A 21,628-nucleotide genomic window follows, 5' to 3' on the forward strand; every position below is an offset into this window, starting at 1 on the left:
TATACCCAACTTGCATTCCCAGAATACATCCCACGTGATCATGGTGTACAATATCTTTGATGCATTGCTGTATTCTGTTTGCTGATATTTAGTAGAGGATTTTGACATCTATGTTCATCAGGGATAATGGCCTATAATTTTTTTTCTCTGTAGTGTCTTTATCTGGTTTTGGAGTTAGGGTGATGCTGGCATTGTAAAGTGAGTTTCAAACCATTCCCTCTCCTTGAATTTTATGAAATAGTTTGAGGAGGAGAGGTATTAATTCTTCTAAGAATGTTTGGTAAAATTCACCTGTGAAACTATTTGGTCCAGAGGTTTTGTTTATTGGGAGGGCTTTTTTTTTAAGATTGCTTTTTTTCATTTTTAGAGAAGAAGGGAGGGAGAAAAAGAAAGAGAAACATTAATGTGTTGTTGCCTCTCAAACGCTTCATACTGGGGACCTGTTCAACAACCCAGGCATGTGCCCTGACTGGGAATCAAAATGGCAACACTTTGGTTTGCAGGCCAGCACTCAATCCAGTGAGCCACACCAACCAGGGCTACTCAAGAGATTTTTAAAAAATTATTATTACTGCTTCATTTTCACTAGGTGTAAGCTGTGTATTCAGATTCTCTAATTCTTCCTGGTTCTTCCTGATTCAGTTCTGGAATTTATATGCTTCTAGGAGTTTCTCCATTTCATCCTGATTGTCCACTTTGTTGGCATTTAGTTGTTCATATTTTCTCACATTCCTTTGTATTCCTTTGGTGTCGGTTGTTATCTCTCCTCTTTCATTTCTGATTTTATTTATTTGAATGCTTTCTTTTTTTTCTTGATGAGTCTAGTTTGTCAATTTTGTTTATTTTTTAAAGGACAAGTTTTTGGACTCATTTTTTTTGTTTGTTTGTTTCATTTTGTTTTGTTTTAGACTCTATTTCATTTAGTTCTGCTCTAATATCTATTCCTTCCTTCTACTTGCTTTGGACTTTTTTTGTTTTTCTTTTTCAAGATCCTTTAAGTATAAAATTAGATTCTTTATTTGTGCTTTTTTTTTTTTCAGATAAACCTGTAATGCTATGTATTTACACCTTAGGATTCCTTTCCCAGTTACCCACAGATTTTGGATTGTTGTGTCCTCACTTTCATTTGTTTCAAGGTATGTTTTGATTTCTTCCTTGACCTCATTGTTGACCCATTCATTATTTAATATCATGCTATTTAGCTTCTATGTTTTTGTGTGTTTTTCAGTGCTCTTCTTGTGACTGATTTCTAGTTTTGTAGCATTGTGGTCAGAAAAGATGCTTGATATAATTTCAATCACCTTAGATATACTGAGACTTGTTTTCTGGTCCTAACATGTGTTCTATCCTAGAAAATGTTCCATATACACTTGAAAAGTATGTTTATTCTACTCTTCTGGGATGATATGCTGTGAAGATTTCAGTTAAATCCATTTGACATAGTGTGTTATTTAAGGCTCTGTCTTCTTGTTGATTTTCTGCCTGGGAGATTTATTCATTGAAGTCAATAGGGTGTTAAAATCCTGACTATGATTTTATTTCTGTTGCTTCCTCCCTTTATGTCCATCAAGACTTGCTTTAAATATTTAGGTGCTCCTACGTTGGGTGCATAAAAATTTACTAGGATTATATTTTCTTGTTGAATTGTTCCTTTTATCATTATGTAAGTCCTTCTTTGTCTCTTACTATACGTTGGGTTTAAAGTCTATTTTGTCAGATAGTAGTACTACTACCCCAGATTTTCTTTCTTTACTATTTGCAGAAAATATGTTTTTTATGCCTTCTAGTTTGTATGTATCTTTTGATATGAGATGGGTCTCTTGGAGGCAGCAAATATATGAGTATTGTTTTATTATCCATTCAGTTATTCTATGTCTTTTGGTTAGAACAATTAAGCACTTTTTGATTAAGGTGATTATTAATACATATGTAAGTAGTGCCATTTTATTGTTAGACTGTTTTCCCCTTTCTTTTTCTCCTCCTCTTTCTCCCTCTCCTTCTTCTTCTTCATCTCCTTCCAAGCCCTCTAACATTTGTTGAAGTGCTGGTTTGGTGTTAACAAAGTCCTTTAGCTTTTTCTTGTCTAGGAAGCTCCTTATTTCTCCTTTGATTTTAAATGATAACCTTGCTGGGTAAAGTAGCCTTGGTTGTAGGTCCTTACTTTTCATCACCTTGAATATTTCACACCACTCCCTTCTGGCCTGACATGTTTCTGTTGAGTAATCAGATGACAGTCTAATTGGTGCTCCCTTGTGGGTAACTACCTGCTCTTAGGATTCATCCTTGTCTTTAAGCCTTGTCCTTTTAATTATGATATGTCTCAGTTTCAACTTTTTTAAGTCCAACTTGTTTAGGACTCTCTGACCTTTCTGGACCTGTGTGTCTTTTTCCTTCACTAGACTAGGGAAGTTTTCAGTCATTATTTTTTCAAATAGGTCTTGATCCCTTTCTTGCTCTCTTCTCTTTCTGGTATTCTCATGATGTGGATGTTGCTATGCTTCATATTTTCCAAAACATTTCTTAAGCTTTCCCCATTTTTTAAATTTTTTTTCTTTTTTCTGCTCAGTCTGAGTTTTTTTTTTCTTCCTTGTCTTCCAAATCACTGATTTGATCTTTGGCTTCATCTAACCTATCGTTTCTTCCTTTCAGTGTATATTTATTTCAGATACTGCATTCTTTATTTTTGACTTGTCCTTTTTTATGGTTTCCATGTACATTTACATGCTGTTGAGTATCCTTATAATCATTATTCTAAACTCTTTCTCTGATAATTGCTAACCTCCATTTCATCCAGTTCTTATTCTGGAGGATCTTGTTGTTCTTTCAATTGGGGTCTGTTTCTTTGTTTTGTTATTTGGCTGCTTCTTTATATTTTCCAATTAGTTGTTAAACTGACCAGTGATACAGCCTCAAGCTGTTATCAGCAGCCCAGTTTAAGCACCTCAAGGGGAGACAAAGTATACTTCGGGCAGGGCTATTGCTTCCCCTCAGGCTGATGTCACTTGGAGGGGAGTGCTCCACCTGAGAAAGGTGGTTCCTGCTGTATAGGGAATGACTCAGACAGGGATCTTGACAGGTGTTTCTGCAATTCTGTCTCCAGAGCCACCACTCCCAGACTCTCTTCAAGCATCTTTAGTCCACTTTGTGCTCCCTGTGCCAGAGCCTAGGATAAGTGGCTACAAATGAAATTTTAGTGCATTGACCCTTTAAGAGTTTCTCTGCATCTCCAGCTATCTCTCTCTGAGACACAGAAACCATGTTGCTTTTCACAGCTGGAAACCATCTAGGTTCCTTTATGGCTCTGGCGGAGTCTATGACCACCAGAGTGCAGTCTTAGACTTCACACTTTTTAGGAGGGACACCTCAACCACTGAAAGATCTCTCTGGAACCCAGTTGCTGTCTGTGGGAGCCCAACAAGCCCTATCATGCCTCTTTTGCACTCCCTACCAGGGAGTTGCAAAACCATTTGTTGTGGTGAAGTGATTTCTTCTGTCTGACCTTGGTTATATGGCTTCTCTCCAGATAGTGTTTAGTTCATCATTCAGGCTGATTTCTCTGTAATTTAGTTGTAATTCCAAATTGATCCTTGGATGAGGTTAGTATAGCTTCCACTTACTCCTCCACCATCTTAAAACTTGCTCACTGCAATTTTGATATTAACTTTACTTTTCTAACCCAGAAGAGGTTGCAACTGAACTGAAAGATACAAACTCTTTTCTTAACTTTGTTACATATATTGGGTACATACACAGGGTATTCATGATTAATGTTAAGCCATAATATTTAAGCTAGTCATGACCTGGAATATATGTACCTGATATATGACTTGTGTGTAACATGATTTAAGAAAAGAGTTTGTGGATTTCTGGCCAAGATGGAGGCATAGGTACATATATTTTGCCTCCTTATACAACCAAAAGAGGGAAAACAAATTTAAAATTAAAAAAAAACCAACCAGAACTGCCAGAAAAGTGAACTGTATAGAGGTCAAACAGTCAAGGAGTTAAAGGAAAACATTTATTGAGACTGATAGGAGGGACAGAGATAGGCAGCTTGGGTGGAGAGGAAGGATGGCAAGGCAGCAGATTGTGGTCCCACATTTGCATGTGGATAAACCTGGAGGAACAAATAGGCATTCAGACAGACTGCGCAACCCAGGGTTCCAGTGCTGGGGGAAAAAAGCCTCACAACCTCTGGCTGTAAAATCTGGGGAGTTGTGGCAGTGGGAGAAACTCCCACTAGCCTTATAGGAGAGTTTGTAGAAAAGGCCCACAAGGTCCTAGAATGTACACAATCCCACCCATCAGAGAATCAGCACCAGAAGGGTCTAATTCACTTGTGAGTAGTGGGGGAAATGACTGAAAGCAGGCCAAGAGCCAAGCAAACAGCACTGTTCCCTCTCTGACCACTTCCTCACATACAGCACCGTAACTCAACAACATGGGTTGCCCCACCCTGGCAAATACCTAAGGCTCCACCCCATACATTATAACTGGTGTGCCAAGACAAAGAAATGTGGCCCAAATGAAAGAACAGATCAAAGCTCCAAAAATAGAGCTAAGCATTGAAGAGATAGCCAACCTATTAGATGCAGAGTTCATAACACTGGTAATCAGGATGCTTACAGAAACGGTTGAGTATGGTCACAAAAAAGAGGAAGAAGTGAAGGCTATGCAAAGTGAAATAAAGAAAAATATACAGGGAACCAACAGTGAAGGGGAGGAAACCAGGATGCAAATCAGCATTTTGGAGCAGAAGGAAGAAATAAACATTCAACCAGAACAGAATGAAGAAAGAAGAATTCAAAAAAAATGAGGAGAGGCTTAGGAACCTCCAGCACAACTTTAAACATTCAAACACCTGAAACACAGGGGTACCAAAGAAGAAGAGGAAGAGGTAGAAAGTGAGAACTTATTTGAATAAGTAATGATGGTGAACTTTCCCAATCTGGCAAAGGAAATAGACTTCCAGCAAGTCCAGGAAGCTCAGAGAGTCCCAAAGAAGTTGGACCCAAGGAAGCACACACTAAGGCACATGGTAATTATATTGCCCAATATTAAACATAAGGAGAGAATCTTGAAAGCAGCAAGAGAAAAAGAGACAATTACCTACAAACGAGTCCCCATAAGATTATCAGCGGGTTTCTCAAAAGACACCTTACAGGCAAGAGGGGTTGGAAAGAAGTATTCAAAGTCATGAAAGGCAAGCACCTACATCCAAGGTTACTCAGTCCAATGTGGGAGCGACTTCTCTCTCAAGTCCTCCCGTGTGCCATGGATGGAAGTGAATGTGGTGGAGACATGAAGTGATCTGTTTGGGGAGGAGGGGTGGCCATTTTTTCTGCTGGGAAAAGGCTGTGGGTTGGTGGCCAGTTTCTCAGGGGAAAAAGGCCAGCAGCAGCCAGTTTCCCCAAGGAGTAAAAGGCCTCAAGACCCTTCTTCCTCCAGGTTCTTTTATTGGATTGTAATACACAGGGATACAGGGCGGCAAGGATCAAACAGTAGATAACATTTCAAAGAAATCCAAGGGTTTACTATGAGTCAGAATCTGTCAGAAACAGAGTTCAAGGGTTTCCTGCTCGAACCCTTAACATATGAATGAAAGCAGTCTTAGCAGAGCAGATTTCACAAGTTTATCAGGAAGTCTTTGTGATGCCAGATTTTTCCCCAGGACAAGGAGCTGCACCTCTCCCCATCAGGTATTTGGGCTTAAGGGGATTAAAGCCAGAAAGCGCTTCTCCAAGAGAACATGGGGACTCGGGCTATGTCAAAGCCAGGGGGGCAAGATTCCATTGCTCTTTGTTGCAGCGCCTCCCCCCCCCCCACAGTCCTTCCACGAAGGCCTCCCAAGTGATCGAGTCTGGTTTAGGTTGCCCTGCTGCTGTGAGGGGTGTTACCCGTCCTTGGCTTCTGACCAAGCTTTGGGGGCAGGGAGAGGAAACTGAGGCAGTGTTTGCTACCAGAGACAAGCTTTGTCTCCTGAAGCTCACATTCCAGAGGTTGTCCCTCGCCCTTAGCCACAAGGGGTAGAGATACAATTCCCAAAACCAGGCAGAGCGGTCTACAACAATCCAACAAAGCTATCTCTGAGAATGGAAGGGCAGGTAAAGTGCTTCCCAGATTAGGTCAAATTTTTTTTTTAAGATTTTATTTATTTATCTTTTTAGAGGGGAAGGGAAGGAGAGAAGAGAAGGAGAGAAATATCAATGTATGGTTGCCTATTGTGAGTCCCCTAGCCGGGAACTGGCCTGCAGCAACCCAGGCATGTGCCCTGACTGGGAATCGAACCGCGATCGTGTGGTTCGCAGGCCCGCGCTCAATCCACTGAGCTACACCAGCCAGGGCCCCAGATTAGGTCAAATTAAAGAAGTTCATCAATAGCAAGCCCTTATATGAGATGTTAAAGGGACTTATTTAAGAAAAGACGATGATCAAAAGTATAAACAATAAAATGAGAACACACTCACAACTATCAACAACTGAATCTAAACAAAAATGAAAACAAAAACAAATTCAAACTAAGCAAACAAGTAGGACAGGAACAAAATAACAGAGATGGAGTTCACATGGAGGGTCACCTCCAGGGATGGGGAGAAAGGAAGAAAAGTTACAGGGAATAAGAAGCATAAATGGTAGGTTCAAAATAGTGGGATGTTAAAAATAGTATAGGGAATGGAGAAGTGAAAGAACTTATATGTACAACCCATGGACATGAACTAGTGGGGGTAATGCTTGTGGGAGGGGGTAAAGGTCAGAAGGGAATAAAGGGGAGAAATGTGGGACAATTGTAATAGCATAATAAATAAAATATACTTAAAAATAAAGAAAAAAAGAAAAGAGTTTGAGTGTATCTGTCAGATTTGAAGTGCAATGTGTGTGTCCTAGGCTAGTTCACCTATTACTACAAAATAAAGTCACCTTATTTGTATTATCCACATTATTATATATGCATGCTCAATGGGCAGACACTATCATCCTCCTCCCCCAAAATGTCCCCAGTTATTTCTAAGAACTTATTAGGTTTTTCCTCTCTGACTTTTCACCTTTCTGTCACAATGTTGTGTCTAGTGCTACTGTTACCGAACAAGGGTGGTGGGGGGGAATACTTGGCCCACCCAGGGATGTCAAAAACTGCTTCAGAAAACAGAGACCCCTCCCAAGGAAGGTATACTAATATCTATTGGGCTCTTCTGTCCGCCGCCAATTGGAAAGATGTCTCTCAATGCCAGAGATTTGTGAAAAGGAAACAAAATGTTTATTTAATGCTATTCAGGCCTAATGCCTTCATTAAAATATTAAAGTCTTTAATGGTATACACACACACACACACACACACACACACACAGTGCCCCCTTCTGCGCTTCCCACTGTCCCAACTCTGGGTACCGTAAATCAGGAAAAGAGCACACGTCCGTTTTTCAGGTCGCTGGCGCATGAGCTGTGTCGCCTGCCTGTCCAGGCAGGATCTCCAATTAATCCAAAGTCATGTGGCACCTTCCACTGGCAAGAGTTCTTTTTACCAAGTTCCAGTCAAAATCTCTCCTGGTTTCCAGGCCGCTCAGCCAAAGGGAGCACCCCAAAGCCACGTGGGCCTCTTCTACCAAAGTCACACTCCACCAAAAGCGCGTCTTTCTTCTTCACCTGGCCGCGGGGATCTCCATTCTGGCAAAGCTGCGTGGTCTTCCCTTTCACCTGGCCAAGAGGGGTCTGCACGCTGCTGAAACCATGTGGCTCTGTCTCCTAATGGCTACAGGGGTCTACATCTTTCTAAAACAGCATGGCTCTCCCCCTCACCTGGCCAAGAGGGGGGTCCTCACTCTGCTAAAGCCACATGTCTCTCACGCAGGCACTCTCTCCTAGAAGCAGCCCCCATTTACATCCTGGGTAGCAGCCACTCACTTATCCCTGACCCAAAACTTGGCCACAGTTATTTAACATATCTATGAAACCAGTTAAAGGTTATAGATATGTTAAATGACCATTCCAGAAGTTAGCTGCAAAACTGTTGCTATGCAAAACAGCTCTCAATGGCCCTGCTCTGTTCTTCCCTTCCTCCCACTGACACCTGGGTGGGGTGAGGACATCTTAATAATATTTTCTCCAATATTCTTATACACTTTGAGTTCTGGACACCATTCCAAATCTTTTTTGCCCCCCCCCCCCCCATGGCTGCGCCCTGTATCACTACTAACTCTCATGGATGATGAGAGAGTTGTTCTGATGGGCATATCTATTTCCATGATTGATATCCCCTCAGGGGACATCATTGGAAAGGAGATCTTGTTTTCATAGAACCAAAGGACTGTATTTGTTCTTTGAGAAGTTGGATGTCTCTGTTATCACTCTCTCAGACATTGACTGGTGTCTGCACCAGACACCACTTTTTTTCTTTGCTTTCATCACTTCCATTGCTCCTGCTGGCATCACAGAACCTTCCAGGACTTCAAACCAGAGCCTCAATATCCACCTGACCCAGAGAGAGAAATGGATATTGTCCTCTCAACCATGCAATGTTTTCAGGTGGTTTAGAGATGATATATGTATATGCATGATACAGGGTGCAGCCAAGGGGGGCCCAGAAAAGATTTGGAATGGTGTCCAGAACTCAAAGTGTACAGGAATATTGGAGGAAATATTAAGATATCCTCACCGCCCCCCCCCCCCAAGGTGTCAGTTGGGGGAAGGGATGAATGGAGCAGGGCCATTGAGAGCTGTTTTGCATAGCAACAGTTTTGCAGCTAACCTCTGGAATGGTTATTTAACATATGTGTAACCTTTAACTGGTTTCATAGATATGTTAAAGAGCTGTGGCCAAGTTTTGGGCCAGGGAGAAGTGAGTGGCTACCCAGGCGGGAATTTTGATGGCTGCTTCTCTGAGAGAGTGCCTGCGAGAGAGGCATGTGGCTTTAGCAGAGTGAAGACCCCCTCTTGGCCAGGTGAGGGGGAGAGCCACGCTGTTTTGGAAAGATGTAGACCCCTGTAGCCACTAGGAGGGAGAGCCACGCGGTTTCAGCAGAGTGCAGACCTCCTCTTGGCCAGGTGAAAGGGAAGACCACGCAGCTTTGCCAGAATGGAGATCCCTGCGGCCAGGTGAAGAAGAAGAAAGACGCGCACTTTGGTGGAGTGCAGCTTTGGTAGAAGAGGCCCACGTGGCTTTGGTAAAAGAGGCCCACGTGGCTTTGGCGTGCTCCCTTTGGCTGAGTGGCCTGGAAACCAGGAGAGACTTTGACTGGAACTTGGTACAAAGAACTCTTGCCAGTGAAAGGTGCCGCATGACTTTGGATTACTTGGAGATCCTGCCTGGACAGGCAGGCGACACAGCTCACAGTGCCAGCGACCTGAAAAACGGACGTGTGCTCTTTTCCTGATTTACGGTACCCAGAGTTGGGACAGTGGGAGAAGGGAGTGCTGTATGTGTGTGTGTGTGTGTGTGTGTGTGTGTAGGTGTATACCCTTAAAGACTTTAATATTTTAAGGAAGGCATTAGGCTTGAATAGCATTAAATAAACATTTTGTTTCCTTTTCACAAATCTCTGGCATTGAGAGACGTCTTTCCAATTGGCGGTGGACAGAAGAGCCCTATAGATATTAGTGTATTGTCCTTGGGAGGGGCCCCTGTTTTCTGTAGCAGTTTTTGTCATCCCTGGGTGGGCCAAGTATTGCCCCCTCCTTGGACCCTTTGTTCGGTAACATGCATGGTGCATAGTAGGTATTCAGTAAATGAAAACTCATTATTTTAGGTTTCTTTAACAAAGTTTTTAAGAGCCCTGCTAGGTGGTTGGGTTGATGAAATTAAATGTCATTTTCTTCAGTTTTCTGTGTTCACCTTTTGCCTCAGGTGCTGTCAGAGAGGAATGAAATAGACAAAATGTGATCATTTCTTATCTGACATGAGTAACTTTGAGAGAGTGTAACATTGATTTAGGGGTAATTTGGTATGCATCTGAGACATGATGCATTATGAGCACAGTGGGACACTTGTTAATTCATTTATTTGCTCAGAAAATACACATAATATCCAATGATTCTAGGCTGTGGGACCCAAATGTGTACAAGCCATTTTAAGGGTTTCAGGTAACTGAGAAAGATTAGATTATACAAACTGCAATAATACAAAACAGTAGGCAAGGGGTTTTGTTCTGAAGGTTCAGAGAAAGAAGATATAATGGAGCAATTTCAAAACACTTCAACATACATTTTAGAACTTGATTTTCAGCCCTGGCTGGTGTGGCTCTGTTGCTTGGGCATGGTCTTGCAAACCAAAAGGGTGCTGGTTCGATTCCAGGTCAGGGCACATGCCTGAGTTGTGGGTTTGGTCACCTGGGGTGCATACAGAAGACAACTAAATGATGTTTCTTGCCCTCTCTTTCTCCCTCCTTTCCCTTCTCTCTAAAATAAAAAATAAATGTTTAGAACTTGGTTTTCACACACACACACACACACACACACACACACACACCCAAGTGATTTTAGAATTCTCCTTTGTAAATGAGAAAATGATTCAGGGAAGGTAAGTGACTTGCCCAGACTTCCTCTAATGAGAAGTGAGCCCTAGGAACTGAGTGTTCAGATTCTGAGGGCCCCTCCAATATACCACAGCGAGGAAGCTTCATGGATGTATATTTAAAGAAGGATCATTTTTTACAGGTAGATCTAGGGCCAGGGTTTTCTAGGCAATTGAGTAGCAAGAATATGAAGGGTAGGAAGGTTAAGACATATTTGGGAAAGGTGATAGAACATGCTAGCTAATGCATAAGCTATTGTAGGAGATTCAGAAATAAGAAAAGTACACTACACCGTGACTGGATGGCACATGATCTTAACCACCAGTCTGAGGAGTTCTGAAATTATTTGACAGACAATGGTAAGGGAGAGGGTTGCACTGAATATGCAGAGAAGAGGCAAAATCAGGAAGATGTGGAGTGGTGTTTCAAATTGCTGTGGAAAGGATGGAGGAGGCAAGGGAATTGGTTAGGAGGCATTAAGGTAAACTTGAGTGACATGGAAAAAGGGCCAGATTCAATAATCATTGAATGGTGAATTAACATGGTGACTATATGATGGAGTTGAGAGAGAGAGGCAAGGAGTAAAGATGGCTCTCATCTTTGAGTAAAGTTCCTAGAAGAACGATCAGACATTAACAGAGTTGTCAAATTTGTTGGAACTGACTTAGGAGGTAAATCATGAGTTCTGTTTTTGATATATTGGTTTTATGTTGCCTTCTGCATACTGCCACCTGACTGATCCTTGGAGAGGTGAGTAGTGCATCAGAGGAAGAAGAAGAGTTCTGACCACTCAGAGGGGCCTTTCTTTCTGTTTCAGCTCTGCTCCTCACTCCCCTACCCCTTAAGTAAGAACTCCTTGATAAAGTGCTTAATGAACACAATGCTTGGTATGTAGTAGAGATTCAAAATATATTTGGAAAAGAAATCTATTTAGAAGACTTGTCAAGAGAAGTTTCAGGGCAAAGGCAAGGACTTGAGTAAGGGAAAGAGGAGATAATTGCTGACAATGAGAGTACCAAATCTAAGCCACTAGAGGTACTAATTTCCCAGACACTAAGTACTCCAAATCCTGGTGGGGACTACAAGTGAGTGCTAAAAACCTGTTGGAATTAATACAGAGAGACTCTGAGGCCAAGGTACCAGATGTGTGGATGTTTAAATCACCAATGATAAAGGCAAAGAGCAAAAATTACTGCATTAGACCCAGGCAAGAAGGGGCTTGGCTCTGAACCCTGGACTTTAGGAACCTCACTCTGGCTGTGTTCAGCTGTACCCCTCCCCATGCAGAGCACATGGGACTATGAGCTCGTGTTCACTGTGCCTCTAGACCTAGCTCTGGGTACCAGGGACCTAGGATTTCCTGCTTAAATGGCAAAGCTTGCTTTCAGGGTCTTCCCAGGCTTCTTTCCTGGGGGCATATGATGCCACTGCTTTGCACACTCCAGGCCTGAGAAAAGGCCAAGGAACATCTTTTATTATTATTATTATTAATCCTTACCTGAGGACATGCATATTCATTTTAGAGAAAGGGGAAAAGAGAAAGAGAGGGAGAGAAAAACATTGATTGGTTCCCTCTCCTATGTACCCCAACCAGGGACCAAACCCACAACCTAGGCATATACCCTGACCAGAAAGCAAACCTGTGACCTCTCGGTTTACAGGACAATGCTCCAACTGAGTCACACCAGCCAGGGCCCAAGGGGCATCTTTTGAGGAAAAGAGGGGAATGTAAATAGAGCTTTGGTGGTGAGAGGCAGGACTTGAACCTTGCGTGTAAGGGTATAGACATACGTTCTTAAGGTCTGCTCTAGTGTGGGATGGGGCTAGGGGATAGAAGAAAATGGGAACAAAAGTAGGATGGGGGCTGAGAGCTATCTTCTAGACCTCTTTGCACCACCACATTCTAAGGCAGAAGTCCAAGTCAGGAAATTTAAATTCAAACCCAGACTTCCAAGTGGTAAAGAAAGAATTTGTCAATGTCAAAGATTAGATTAAATTTTATTTAAGTTTGTAAACTTGATTTATAACTTCTCAATATTTAGATACGTAATATGTGGACCTCCATTTGCAATCTTGCCCTCATATTAGGAATCTTGGAAATCAGCAGGTTATAAATATCTCCCTGCTATGAGTCTTGAGACTCTTAACTGTTTCTTGACAGCCACCACACATTTTGGGTGATAACTTGTTTTATTATCTGTCTACTGACATACGCAAAGCTATGTGGAGGCAGGAACCAGGCTGTCTTGTTTACACATATATCCTGGTGCTGTTGAAAGGATAAAGTCAGTGTCTTTTGCTATTTTAGCACTGTTTGCCTAGCAGGCCTATGGCCTTGTTAAACATGACTGCCATTTTACTCTTCTGAGATTGTCCCTAGGACTGGAAATTATTGAAAAGCAAGAACAGAATGTGACTAACCTCTCCCTACAGCCATAGGCAGCAGATAACACTGGAACAAACTGCAGCCTGGTGTTACAATGCCCTAATAGACCAGGGGCCACACAACAGCAACACCCCACCCTTTTTAATCCAATTATAATTCAATAAAAGTTTAAAGCCCCTACCCCTCAGTGCTGACTTATCTCTCCACTCTATGCCCCTCTCCTTTCTTGGAGAGTGAATAAAAACTTTGTTCTCTACACTTTCTTCTCTTTACACTTTCTTCTCTTTGTGAATTCTTTCACAGCTCGAATTGCCAACCACCCTAACAGTTATGGCAATGATTAACACATAGTAAGTGACCACTAAATATGTCTAAAAGTCTAAAATGATACTTGACTTATACATTTGAGGACAGCAAATAGAATGAAGAGAAGTGGTAGAAGGGGATAAAGTAACCTGAAAAGAGAATGCCTTAATAAATTATGAGATTGAGCAACAATCTGGAAGTTTTTCTTCCAATAAGGGAGAACAGCAAACACATTTCTCTCCCACTAAAAACTGGAGTTGAAGTAATCTATTCATTCTAAGCTATTCATTCTAAGTATGTGCGTATTTTCCCCTTTAAATGAGTGATTGGACTGGAATCAGATATTTCATAGTGAGGGCCTGGAGTTCTTAAGTGGCTGATTCACTGAACTGCATTAAAAAATGTGAATTGACATTTAAAAATGGAAAAAAACCCCCTAGTTTTCGGTTTTTCTTGAGAAAAAAAATGGATCTTAGCAAGAATGGCCCACAACCCAATAGGTCTAAAGTCTTTAATGGGCTTGTGTTTATGAATGAGCCACACCACACCACTCACAAAACAAATGCCCCAGGCATAGCCTGGCCACCAAAGATTTCTGAATTCATGACCCCTGAACCTCTGGCTCTTGAAGGTCCCTTTGCCTTGAAAGAATGTCTTCTTTAACTCTTTATGGTTTTTATTTCTACCAGCCTTTGAATAACTCCATTGGCATTTGCATTGTACTATAGCATTATATCTGCCATAGATTCTGAAACTGAATTATCTCACCTGCTCCAGAAAGCAACTCTCTATCATTTTTTTGGATCCAAATTTCTCCTAATTATCTCTCAGATGACCCTAAGGGGAGCTGCTAAACTGGAGAGACCAGTGCTTGACTGCTTCTTGAAGGCTGAGAAGATTAAGTGTGGTCATGGAACAAGAGGTGTTAGGGGCAGAAATGCAGGAATTGCCAGAGTGAAGTTGCAGAATTGAGCTTGGAAGAATGGAAACTGAGACGCTAAAACACTACTTGTATGGAGTATGCATGACATACCAAACACTCTTTTTAATTTTAGTTTTTTAAAATCTATTGGAGAGACATTGAGCCATTGACTTGTTCCACCCTTCCATGCATTCACTGGTTGTGCCCTAACTGGCATTGAACCTGCAACCTTGGTGTGTGAGACGATGCTCTAAACAACTGAGGTACCTGGCTAGGGCCCCAAGCACCGTTTTGACGCAAGGGATACTGGCCCATGTTCCTGAGCTTAATTTCTGTGAGGTAAGCCAGATAACACATATAAACACATATATGCATACACATGTATATGTCAGGTGGAAATAAGTGCTATTTATAAAATCAAAACAAAGCCAGGGAACAGATGTTGAGGGTTGCCGATATTTTGGGAGACTCCAGAGACCCCACGCACAAAGTGCCATCTCCCAGTAAGCTCCTCCCATGTCCCCGCCCATTGGCGGCCTTGAGGGGGTGGGGCCTCGAGCCGCGCGCTTAGGGTTCCCGGCATTCTCTTAGTTTTATCAACGCCAGAATTACCCACCCCCCGCCGGAGCATGGCATGCTGGGAGGTGTAGTTTTCCTCCGCAGCTCAGCGTCGCCGGAGGGCAGTAGAAGACGCCAAGTCTGGTTCTGTTGCTGGGAAAGAACTTGAAGCACGCTGGGGTTACGGAGAGACTCTGATGGGGGGAGGCGGGGGTCACACCAACAACACAGGATACATCCAGCCAGAACAGCGTATAGGCCCGTAGCTGCCGCGGGCACGTGACCCCAGCCTCTCCAGGCGCGCACTGTTTCTTAGCGCCGTTTCCTTCACACCCCGCCCCACCCCACAGTCGGCTTGCGCCTCCCCAGAGCTTCTGCCACCTCGCGCTCGGAGGCGTCAAGGAACGTGCTCTCCTTTACCCCTATCCCATTTCTCCCCTCCTTCACTCCTCCACGTCCCCCTCCCGCACTCAGACTCGCAGCTACCTCCGCCGCAGCAGCCGCAGCAGTAGCCGCCGCTGGAGCCACGCGCAGCCATGGCCGAGAATCCCGGCTTGGAGAACCATCGCATCAAGAGCTTTAAAAACAAGGGCCGTGATGTGGAAGTGAGTGTGCTTCGGCAGTCTGGGCCTTCCCGGCTCGCGGTCTGGCTGCGCCGGCACCGCGGCGGCGGAGAAAGACGGGTGGCTGGCGCTGGGTTGGCTCTCGCCAGCTTTGGGTCGTAGTTAGCCGCCTCCTGCCGTCACCGCGGCCCAGGGTTGGGCGGAGCTGGGGACTGGACTCGGGTGGCAGCCACCCTCTGGAGCTGCGGGAGCGCGGACCGGGAAATGCATGGGTTTTCGGCACCGTCACGCGGGCGCGGCCTGCTGTCTGCGAGGAGGGGATGTGGAGCTCAGGCGGGGTTCACGGGCTGGGCCTCGCGAGGGATGCTGCCTCCCTCTCCCTGGATTCCACAGCCGAGGGGGAGGTCGCGGCTGTCCAGCGTTGCAGGTGCAGTCTCCCGCTGGCGCAGCCCCTCGGTGCCTCCTGCTCTGTCGCGCATGCAGCCTAGGCTCTGCTGGTACCCTCACCTACCTTCTGGGAACTGGGCCCAGGCGGGCAGTGGCAGCCAGCACAGGCGGGTGGGAACCAGTCGAATAACTGACTTATTTGAGGGTAGTGGATGGGGGAGGGTAGTAGGATGCTCCTGGACCATATTCTTATATTCCAGTGCTATCCTTTGGAGCACTCTTGCTGAGCTGTTCCTGCTCATACTCCTGTTCTGTGGCATTTGGAGCAAACTGAAGGGGGATAGTAGTTTACCATCTATTGTGATGAGGCTTTGGAAGAGAGGTTGTTCCAACCGCGGCTGACAGGACCAGTTTTCTAAGCATTTCTTTGCCGGTAGTGGCGGTGTGTAGGTTAATTTTTTTGACGTGTTTTACTGAAATAAATTGGATACATTGGTTCATACTGCTTTTTTTATGCATCTTGTTCCAAACTGGTGGTGTTTCTTTCCATGTGTTTGCAAAAGTGTAAATATTAATGTCACTCTGTTGCTACACAGCATGTTGCCATTGTCTCATTCAGGTGACGGTTGCAAATACTATTTGCAACCTTGGCTTATTGAGGCAGCAATAGAAGTCTCTGCAGCTACTAAAAACAATGTAGCTTAATGCATAAACTTCACTGGAACTCTGACCTCTGAATTGGTTAAGGGAAAAGTAGCTTTAAGTCCACAGTCTCCTTTTCTAATACTAGGTGACATGATTAACAGTTTTGTAATTCTTGCTAAGGGGTCAGTGTAAATAAGAAGTATGCATTTTATCCTCTCTTAAAGAGAGAAGGTGTTGTGGAAGATACCGTTCAAGGTTCTGTTTTGTAGAAAAAGAGACAAAACCCAGACCATTTTTCAAAGCTACCAAATTAAATTCCATTTAGAAAAAAAACCCAAGGAAATACTGTGGAAATCCTATTTGAGTAAGACAAATGGATGTCATCTGTCTCGTCCTGGTCATGGTTAAGTTTCTTTTGTGAGAGATACTTTTAAGCAAAAGTGGAAGTCAGGAATAGCAGCAAGCAATTTTGGAACTGCCTTGTGTTACTGGTCCATTTTATAATAGGGTTTAATTTGGAACTTTCTCTATCAGTAATTGTTCTTGAAGCTTACCCCTATTATAGAGCAAAACTGAAGTAGTTTGAAAAGTACCCATTTGTTTCTACAAAATTCTTTCCTTTCTTGGATATTGAGACAGGTTTTTATCATATAGTTTGCCTCTATTTTGTTTTGGAAGCTCCGTGATACCTAATAAGGACTCCTGCACATTTTTTGGGTTGGTCAAAAAGTTCGTATTTTTTTCCATAAAATAAAAGACACATTTTTCATTTCACCAATAACTTGATATTTTGATTATGTCTGCTTTCTCCTTATAATGTTGATTGTTCTCAGTTAATGTCTTGATATGATCTCTGTCAACTTCAAGTGATCTGCCTAACTGTGGAGCAGTGTTGTCCAGTGAGAAATCTTTAGTGCAAAACTTCATGACCTTCTCCATTACACTGTACAACATTTTTTTTGTGTGTGTGTTTCAGGTGCAACTTTACCTTTCTTGAGACAATAAAGCAAGATATGCTGAAAGTGTTGAATATTCTTTTCCATTTTTAGTATTAAAATGGCTGCACAAAAATTCACCAGTTTTGTTTTTTTTTAATGTACACTGATATGACAGCTGTCACAATTCAGTCGAACTAAATTGTTTTGAATGAAGTCAAAGACAACTAAGCACAACTAGAGCTACCTTATGGAAAAAAACAAACAAACTTTTTGGCCAGCCCTATAGGTACATGATAAGTATTTGCTAATCACCAGAATGTAACCAGTGACTTCTAGATTCATGGCTGCTAACTAGGCATTTCAGCCTGAAAATATTGGTCACAATGTTACATTTCCCAGGATACATTAAGGGTACCTAAGGCATCAAATAACAGTTATTCAAATAAGGCTTTATGATACCTCATTTAATCCATATAATAACTTTATGGCTAGGTAGAGCATTATCCTCACTTTTCAGGAGGAAATTGCTTGGATGAGAAAACTCAAGTGTGCTTAAGGAAACTCAAGTGCCTAGCCTGCACAAGGTCAGAAAGTGAGTATGGACATTAATTCACCAATTGTCTACTTGGTGTCTAACAATGTCAGGTCTTGGGGATATAAAATGGATAAAATGCAGTTTCTACTTCAAGAAGTTTATCGTTTAGTTAGAGTGAAAGAAAAATAAATGGATAATTACAGTGCAGTACATTAATGTGTGTATTGTGAGAATGCATAAAAATAAGAAGATCCTAAATTGGAGCTGAGCATTCCAGGGAGATGTTCTAGTTGATTCCTTTTGGATGAATGGGAGTAGACTCTGAAGGATTAAAGAAAGTTGTTCTGGAAAGGGAGAGGGCAAGGAAAAGGCATTACAGACTTGAGGGAGCGGTAATTGAAGTGTCCTGCGAGAATGTATTAGGGTTGAGAGAAGGGAGTACAAGAGATGTGACTAAAGAGTAAATTAGGGTCAAATCTGATCAAATGCCTTTGTTGTGGATTTAGGACAAGCCACTATATCTAATTTTGTCTTACCCATTAGAAACTATATACTAAAACAGAGATGTGTGACTAAGTAGTTGTGATCATCAGGCTTTCCTGACTTTCCAAGTATAGGATAGATGAAAGATAAAACATTATAAATTAAAGATAAAATACTCAGCTGATCTATAGATTAGATGCAAGGTTCAAGCATAAAATAAATATTTTCTAGAGAAAATAAAAGTGTAGAGTTATGCCGGGTAATTGTGAGTGGGGAGAGGTAATTTCATAGTTGTTCAGTCAGGAATGGCTTTATAGAAGAGAGGTTGTTGAAAATCCAAGTGAAAAAGAAGAGAGTGAAGAGATGTGACTGTGGTGTTCTGAGAATATGTCTGTGGCAAAGAGTTGCTTGGAAACTTCTTGATAGGGAGATCTGAAAGAATTTATTTCAGAGTAAAGTTAAAAGGTGTAATATGATTAGAATAATGGGAAAAGGTGACTGGCAGTAATGCCTGGAATTAATTCTGGAGTCATAGTGCTTTTATCCTTGGGATATCCAACCCGTGGCCCACAATGGCTATGATTACATCCCAACACAAAGTCGTAGATTTACTTAAAATCTTTTTTTGCTCATCAATTTTCATTAGTGTGTGTGTATTTAATGCGTGGTCAAAGACAACTCTTCTTCCAGTGTGGCCCAGAGAGGCCAAAAGGTTGGATACCTCTATATGAATTTCCCAAAAATTGAGACTGTGGATGGTGATGGTCATAACATGGAATGAGGATTTGCATCTCCTCTTTTTCCTTTCTCTCCCTCTACTGTGTAAAGTCATGTAAGACAAAGGGGATAAAGGTTATCCTGAAATTTACAGGTGGAACTAAGGGAGGGAGTAATTATCACTGATAGCAGTTAGGAACTTGGGTTGGGAGAATAGATTTTGGAGCTAAAACTAGGAAACACAGAGTGAAAATAATTGCTTTTATTTGGTCTGAAATGTGTTTTAATACTAGACATTTTCACATAAGACATTGGTTCTTAGGCTTTTTCTTTTTAGAAAGTATTTAAACATTTAAAATATAGAAAAGAACATAAAACAAACTTTTTAAGTTATAAGTATTCACTTATAACTCAAACATTCAGGTAAATGCCATCCAGGTCAACTTTTCCTTGTACCTGTGTACCTCAAGGATGTAACATTTTCCTCAGTAACAATAACTAATAATAATTATTTTTAAGATCTTAACAGATACTGACTCTTTATAGTGTATCTATACCAGGTGCTTTATGTGTTTTTATTTAGTGTTTATAACAATCCTGTGAAGTACATACTCTTCCTATCCACATTTACTGAGGAGGAAACTCGAGGTCCTCAGTTTTGAACTAACCCTAAATCACAGAAATAAGTGGTAGAGACTTATAGTGAAGTAGCATGATGCAAAAGCCAGAGCTCTTGCTCACTGTTCTGTACTGTTTCTCCACTGATTGGAGCCTAAGACTTTTTTTCTCAATATATTTTGATTATGCCATTACGGTTGTCCCATTCCCCCCCTTCACTCCCCTCCACACTGCACACCGCTCCCCCACAATTCCCCCCCTTTCATTCATGTCCATGTGTCACAAGTTCTTTAGATTCTCTATTTCCCATAGTATTCCTGCCCTCCCCCCTGTCTATTTTCTACCTACTGTCTATGCTACTTATTCTCTGTACCTTCTCTCCCCTTCTCTTCCTCCCACTCCCCTATTGCTAACCCTCCATGTGATCTCTATTTCTATGGTTCCGCTCCCGATCTAGCTGTCCTCTTAGTTTGCTTTTGTTTTAGGTGTGGTTGTTAATAACTGTGAGTTTGCTGTACTTTCACTGTTCATATTTTTATCTTCTTTTTCTGAGTTAAGTCCCTTTGACATTTCATATAATAAGGGCTTGGTGATGATGAACTCCTTGAATTTGACTTTATCTGAGAAGCACTTTGTCTGTCCTTCCATTCTAAATGAAAGCTTTGCTGGATAGAGCAATCTTGACTGTAGGTCTTTGGATTTCATGACTTGGAGTACTTCTTTCCAGCCCCTTCTTGCCTGTAAGGTCTCTTTTGAGAAATCCACTGACAGTCTGATGGGCACTCCTTAGGTGAGTGTCCCCTTATCTCTTGCTGCTTCTAGAATTCTCTCGTTCATTTTTATCTTGGCTAATGTAATTATGATGTGCCTTGGTGTGTTCCTTCTTGGGTCCAACTTCTTTGGGACTGTCTGAGCTTCCTGGATTTCCTGGAAGTCTGTTTCCTTTGCCACACTGGGGAAATTCTCCTTTATTATTTGTTCAAATAAGTTTTCCACTCGTGGCTGTTCCTCTTCCCCTTCTGGTACCCCTATAATTCGGATGTTGGAATGCTTAAAGATGTCCTGGAGGTTCCTAAGCCTCTCCTCATTTTTCTGAATTCTTGTTTCTTCATGCTTTTCTGTTTGGTTGTTTTCTTTCTTCCTTCTGGTCCACTCCCTTGATTTGAGTCCCAGTTTCCTTTCCATCACTATTGGTTTCCTGTGTATTTCCCTTCATTTCAATCAGTTTAGCCTTCATATGTTCCTCTAATTTGTGGCTAAAATCAAACAATTCTGTGAGCAGTATTTTGAACTGTGCATTTGAAAGGCTGGCTATTTCTTGGTCATTTAGAATTATAGGCTCTGGGGCTTTGAGTTCTTCTTGAGTCATAATGTTTGGTCTGTTCACACCTGTTATGTATGAGGGGCGGAGCCTTAGGTGTTCACCAGGGCAGGGTGACCCAGTGGCTGGGTTGTGACGCTGTATGTGGGGGCAGGGTCAGAGAGGGAAAAAAAATGGCGCTTTGCTCCGCTCCCTCTCAGATTTCTGTCCCCTCTGCAGCTCCCCACAAGCAAATTGGGCCCCTCTGGTGCTGGTTCCCAGGTGTGTGGGCCTGTGTACTCTCCAGGACCCTGTGGGTCTCTCCAACAAACTCTCTGTGGGCCTGGGAGCCTCTCCCGACATCTCGACCCAAGAAAGTCTTTCCAGTTGGTGCTTTCAGGCTCTAATTCCCGTCACTGGGGCCCTAGCCTGCAGGGTCTGTCTCACTGTTCACTTGCACTCGAATGTGTGATTGCAGTCAGCCAGCTGCCCTGCACCCTCACTGGATCCGCCTCTCGACACCCTACGCCTGGGATCCACCAACAGCCTCCACCTCTGCTCCTGGGTGGGTAGGACCAAATGATCTTTCTATCCCGACCCTGCTCTGCAGCTGACTCCACCCCTCTTACAAATCTAGCTGAGTGGTTTGTTGTTGTGGGACTTCAGTACAGTTCAGTTTTCACTGTTCTGGCTGCATTTTTGTTTCTAAAACAGCTGTCTTTAAATTTAGTTGTGGGAGGGGGCACAGTGTTTCCACCTATGCCT

At 42.5% G+C, this 21,628-nt stretch overlaps 1 protein-coding gene across 2 annotated transcripts in view; it reads left to right on the forward strand.

Annotated features, from left to right (window-relative positions):
• The first annotated feature begins 14,847 nt into the window (after positions 1 to 14,847).
• KPNA3 (karyopherin subunit alpha 3) overlaps positions 14,848 to 21,628 on the forward strand; it is a 125,697-nt gene continuing 118,916 nt past the window's right edge. Inside the window, exon 1 of one of the 2 annotated variants that reach the window (XM_037061384.1) lies at positions 14,848 to 15,282. In XM_037061384.1, coding sequence (XP_036917279.1) covers positions 15,214 to 15,282 — 69 coding nt within the window. In that variant the 5' untranslated portion in view covers positions 14,848 to 15,213. The remainder of the gene's footprint in view (positions 15,283 to 21,628) is intronic. The other variant, XM_037061385.1, reaches the window with a different exon arrangement.

The sequence above is a fragment of the Sturnira hondurensis genome, unplaced genomic scaffold (genome assembly GCF_014824575.4).
Source record: "Sturnira hondurensis isolate 20B ecotype Veracruz unplaced genomic scaffold, ASM1482457v3 Scaffold0013348, whole genome shotgun sequence".
Taxonomy (NCBI): domain Eukaryota; kingdom Metazoa; phylum Chordata; class Mammalia; order Chiroptera; family Phyllostomidae; genus Sturnira; species Sturnira hondurensis.